This window comes from Cnephaeus nilssonii (assembly GCF_951640355.1).
Source record: "Cnephaeus nilssonii genome assembly, chromosome: 12".
NCBI classification, from domain to species: domain Eukaryota; kingdom Metazoa; phylum Chordata; class Mammalia; order Chiroptera; family Vespertilionidae; genus Cnephaeus; species Cnephaeus nilssonii.
In genome coordinates, this window is record NC_137083.1 from 50,675,675 (window position 1) to 50,681,674 (window position 6,000).

At 39.0% G+C, this 6,000-nt stretch overlaps 1 protein-coding gene across 1 annotated transcript in view; it reads right to left on the bottom strand.

Moving 5' to 3' along the window:
- The window catches only part of LOC307107914 (uncharacterized protein), a gene marked incomplete at both ends in the record, with an annotated part of 48,074 nt that extends 42,319 nt beyond the window's left edge, over positions 1-5,755 (bottom strand). The window contains one exon of the mRNA XM_079785467.1: positions 4,809-5,755. Within this exon, the coding sequence (XP_079641593.1) occupies positions 4,809-5,755 (947 nt within the window). The remainder of the gene's footprint in view (positions 1-4,808) is intronic.
- Positions 5,756-6,000: the final 245 nt, after the last annotated feature.

Consider the following 6,000-nt stretch of genomic DNA (forward strand, 5'->3'; position numbering starts at 1 on the left):
AAGGGGAGCACACTTCTCCAAAGATAGGAAATGCCCATCTGTTGTGAGGAGCTTCTATGAATTGCTGTGACTGTGACCCTTCATACAAGATGCTCGGGGGTCCAAATTTCATGCAAATAATCCCAAATAGGTTAGAGAGGATACAAACTGGCTCTAGTCCATGACATACTGACACAGCCTATCCTAGAATTCAACCATAAGGCTTTTCTTGGAGCTGTTTTTGTCTCTATCTGTTGGCCGTTCTAGGTTGGAGAATTTTTCAGACCCCTCTCTAGGATATATGGGAGAAAACCCTGGAAACCCTGGGAACTCACTGTCGTGTTGTTCCTCATCCTGGGGACTCTTGGTTGTCGTCTGCTTCTTCTCAGTCTTCTGTCTGTTGTTGTGTTATGTCCAGGTTTTTCAATCATAAGGGGAAGTTTATGTTTTCATTCCTGAGTAGGATGTTACCATGATTTGTTATCTAGTCACCATTTGGACAAGCAAGAGGTCTTGAAGCTTTATTTTATTAGCTTGATGGTAAATCTACTTCTGGATGTAGGAGAGTTAACTGCAAATGCAATGTCCTTAAGATGACCACAGAGTACATGGAAGGAATGATCATACAAGTTTGCATACAAGTGTGTGTGTGTGTGTGTGTGTGTGTGTGTGTGTGGCCGGGGGAGGAGGTCAGGGGGAATAATGGATGAGAAAAATGTGCTAGGCTTAATGTAATAGAGGTCACGGTGGGATCAAATTTGTTTGAGTTATACTATATGGTGTAAACCGGAAAGAGGAATCAGAGTGAGTGGTCAAAGTGGGGAACTTGGCATGCAGATGTCAGAGGTAGTACACTTATTAGCAATAGAAAGGTCTATCTAGGGTAAAATGACAGAAATGGGTCACCTAGAGTGGGTTAGAGGTCAAAAACATTGAAAGGAGTTAGAACCAAACTAACTGAGAGGCCAGTTATGGATCTGCATAGATGTAGGCATTTCCACATTGATGACAGAATTGTTTTTACCAGGGTAAAATGAAGGGGATGGATGGTAAATGATGAAGACGGGGGGGGGGGGGGGGAGAGTATGGTGCTGTAGCTTAAGAGCACAGGCTTCAAAGAAGCTGGGGTTATTCAGGGAAAAGTAAAGAGCAATGGTCTGGAAGGAGCAGAGTATCAAGGAAGATACCTTCTTCACCTCTATCCACTATTAGAGGAAATATGGGAGGCAAAGAGTCTGTATTTGAGAGGGCTGAGGGGAATCAGAGTTCTCAGTGAACAGTCAGGTTCAAATACAGCAAAACAGAGAAGAATGCATTCAAGAGAGTCAGAATACAAAGCATTTTGCTGAACACAGAGCACAAGTTTTAGAAGACAATTAACAATGATTGTGGTACCTCATTGTTGTTTTGATTTGCATCTCTCAGAGATGCAAATTAGTGATTTTGAGCATTTTTTTCATATGCCTCTTGGCCTTCTGTATGTCTGCTTTTGAGAAGTGTCTAAGTCCTTTACCCATTTTTTGATTGGATTGTTTATCTTCCTTTTATTAAGTTACATGAGTTCCCTATAAATTTTGGAGATTAAACCCTTATCAGATGTCACATTGGCAAATAGGTTCTCCCATGCAGTGGGCTTACTTGTTTTTTGTTGTTAATGATGGTTTCTTTTGCAGAAGCTTTTTATTTTGATGTAGTCCCATTTATTTATTTTTTTCTTAGTTTCCATTTTCCTAGGAGATATGTTGGTAAACATATTGCTACAAGCTATATCTGATATTTTGCTGCCTATGGATTCTTCTAAGATTTTTATAGTTTCCCATCTTATGTTTTTAAGTCTTTTATCCATTTTGAGTTTATTTTTGTGTATGGTGTAAGTTGGTGGTCATATTTCGTTTCTTTTCTTTTTTTTCATGTATTCATCCAATTTTTCCACCACCATTTATTGAAGAGACTGTCTTGACTTTATTATATGCTCTTGCCTCCTTTGTCAAATATTAATTGTGCATAATGGGTTGGGTCAATTTCTGGGTTCTCTGATCTGTTCTATTGGTCTATTTGTATGTTCTTGCACCAGTACCAGGCTGTTTTGAGAACAGTGGCTTTGTAATATAATTTGATGTCTAGTATTGTAATCCCTCCAACTTTGTTCTTTTTTCTCAAGATTTCTGTGATTATTCAGGGTCTTTTTTTATTCCATATAAATTTTTGGAGAGTTTGTTATAGGTCTGTGAAATATTAACAAATCAACAATTGGCAAGTATTAGCAAGGATGTGGAGAAAAGGGAACCCTTGTACACTGCTGGTGAGAATGCAAACTGGCACAGTCTCTGTGGAAAACAGAGGAGTTTCCTCAAGAAATTAAAAATGAAACTTCCATTTGAACCAGTAATCCCACTCCTAGGAATATATCCCAAGAAACCAGAAACACCAATCAGAAAGAACATATGCACCCCTATGTTCATAGCAGCACAATTTATAATAGCTAAGATTTGGAAACAAAAGCCTAAGTGCCCTTCAGCAGACGAGTAGATTAAAAAACAGTGGTACATCTACACAATGGAATACTATGCTGCTGTAAAAAAGAAAGAACTCTTACCATTTGCAACAGCATGGATGGAACTGGAGAGCATTATGCTAAGTGAAATAAGCCAGTCAGAGAAGGATAAATATCACATGATCTCACTCATTTGTGGAATATAATGAACAACATAAACTGATGGGAAAAAAAATAGATCCAAAGACATAGAAGCATCCAACAGACCCTCAAACCTCAGAGGGAAAGCAGGGGGAGGGTGGGCGGGTGGGGAGAGATCAACCGAAGAACTTGTATGTGTATATGCATAACAATGGGGGTGGTGGTGAAGGCCGGGGCTGGGGAGTGGGGGCAGACTGGGAGAGAACAACGGTGGAAAAGGGGACACATGTAATACTTTCAACAATAAGAAGTTGTTGTTTGTGTGTGTGTGTGTGTGTGTGTGTGTGTGTTTTAAGAAGAATTGTGGTATCACAGGAGGTTAGCATGTGGGTCAGATGTGTGGGACAAATGGAGATAAAAGTCTAGATGATGAAGGATTGTCAGGCATGACAATATTGCTTGGGATAATCTCTTAAGAGAGGGTGATTAATCAAATTTAATTAAAACCTCTTTCTCCAGTGGTCTCTATCCAAGTTCTCATATCCTGTAGAGGCGGCAGCTTTATTTTGCGCTGATCACTCTGGCTTTGGTTTCTTCGCTTTCAACACCCTAAAAATGTATAGCTTTTAAAGCTTAATTTTACATTTAGAAGGTTTTAGCTTCCTGCCTGTCTTAGCACAACTTAATTTTCATGCCCCTCGTCCTTTACTTTAAGCCATTTTTTCTTGGCTAAAGTTATTTTCACATTTTTTGTTACAATTGTTATAATCTTTTAAAGGATGAATGGGCAATAATTTTATTGAGTTCTTGCATATGTTGATATGTATTTCTGTCAATATGAAAGTGAGTGATGTCAAGAGAATGAAAAGACAAGCCACACACTGGAATAAAGTTTTTGCAAAAGACATATCAGATACATAAATATTATTTAAAATGTACAAAGAACTCTTAAAACTTGACAAAAAGAAAACAAATAACCTGATACAAAATTAGCCTGATGCCTTAAACACCTCACCAAGAAGATATACAGATGGCAAGTAAATACATGAAAAGATGTTTCCGGTGTTTTGTCATCAATGAAATGCAAATTAAAAAAACAACACACCTGTTAGAATGGCCAAAATCCAGATCATTGACAACACCAATTGCTGGTGAAAAATGAAGGAATAAAAACTCTTATTCAATGCTGCTGGGAATGCACAATGGTACAGCCACTTTCGAAGACAGTTTGGTGTTGTTTTTTTTTACAAAACTAAACATATATTTACCATGTGATCCAGCAATTATGTGTCTTGGTATTTACCCAAAGTGTTTGAAAATATGTCCACAAAACCTAGCAGCTGTATTCATAATTACCAAAATTTGAAAACAATGTGTCTTTCAGTAGCACAAACTGTGCTACATACAGATAATGGAATATTACTCAGTTCCAAAAAGAAAGAACTATGAAGCCATAAAAAGACATAAAGGAAACTTAAATGTATATCACTAAGGCAAAGAAGCCAATCTGAAAAGGCTACATACTACATGATTTCAATTATATGACATCTGGTCCTATTTTTACTACCTGGAGGTAGGTTCACAGTGATATATAATGAACATGTACTATTTGGTATTTCTTTTCATAACTTTTCTGCTTATTTTATCTATGGAACAGAAATAGAAACTAAACTAATGGTATAAATTGGAGAATAAAAATTCAAAATAATCTTGGCATATTGGTGTGATATGTGAAAATCAATAATAACAATTAGTAGAGTAAATATACATACCTACATTTAAGTTTTTAAAAGAGTGCAATGGGTGTGAAGACTTTGTAACCAGTTTATAGGAAACAAGTCTTGGAAAATTAGTTAAATAAAAGACTATGGTGATGAATAATTTTGGAAATAGATATGGTGATGTTTGCATAACATTTTCTAATGCAATTAATGCCACTGATGAAACCACAGATCATTCCTTTAGCCATTGATACAGCAGTAAAATAAAAAATGGTTAGATGAAGTCTAAATACCACTGGATATGTGAGACAAGATGATCTAAGATGAGGCTCTCCCATGGATCACTGGCATAAATTATTTGATATTGGCCTATGTAAAGAAATTCATTAATCATTCAAATACAAGGATCTGACCATAATAATTTTCTTCAGTGTAAATGTGATCTCCTTTGTATTTTGATAAGAATTTCTTACAGTTTTTGTCTTTTATCTCTAAATTTCTTTAAAACTTTCCAGACAGCAGCCATAACGTCCTTATTTCTCAAGCTATAAATCAAGGGGTTCAACATAGGTGCCACCACAGCATAGAATAGAGCAACCATCTTCTCCTCTTCCACTGAGGACACTGACCGTGGCCCCAGATAGGTGAAGATGGTAGCCCCAAAGCACATGGACACCACAGTGAGGTGGGAAGCACAGGTCCCAAAGGCTTTGCTACGTCCCTGAGCAGAGCGAATACGCAGAATGGCAGCCACTATATGACCATAGGAGAAGAGGACCAGGGCACAGGGAAGCATGATCACCAGAAATCCTGAGATGGCCACCATGACCATGTTGAAGGAGATGTCCACGCAGGCTAGCCGCAGCACAGCCAGGGTCTCACAGGCAAAATGGTTAATAATGTTGTGACACAGGGGAAGCTGAAAGGTGATGATTGTTTCCATCAGTGAATTCATGAAACCAGCCACCAAGCAGCCGGCAGCCAGCCCCAGGCACAGCCCTCCGTGCATGATGACTGTGTAGTGCAGCGGGCGGCACACCGCCACATAGCGGTCATAGGCCATGGCTCCCAGCAGGAAGAACTCAGACCCGCCCAATGCCAGGGACACATAGAGCTGGAGCACACAGCTTTGGAATGGGATGGACTTCTGGGCTGAGAGCAAGTGGGCTAGCATTTGTGGGGCAATACTGTTTGCATAACAAAGGTCCACAAAGGATAAAACAGTAAGAAAGAAGTACATAGGTGTATGAAGTCTGCTGTCCAGTCTGATCAGAAGAAGAATGAGGAGATTTCCCACAATGGTCACCAAGTACATGATCAGGAACAAGACAAAGAGGGAGACTTGTGTTCCCCAGTCACTGGTCAGCCCCAGCAGAAGGAGCTCACTCACCCATGTCTGGGTTTTATTTTCCTGGCCCATGAGTTCCTGAGGATTAAACTAAAGGTGTTGATATAACAATCATGGAAACTCAGGATTGGAAGGGTGGCTTTTAGACCATATGGAGAGCCTACGCATATGAACCTAAAGTTTCCCTAGAACATCTCAGCCAAACTCTGCTTGAACATATCCATAGATGAAGAACACAATGGGATCCAGCTGTGCAGCTGGAAATCAAGGAGAAAAGAAATTACATTCTTGGAGTTCAATTAATTGGAACATAATTT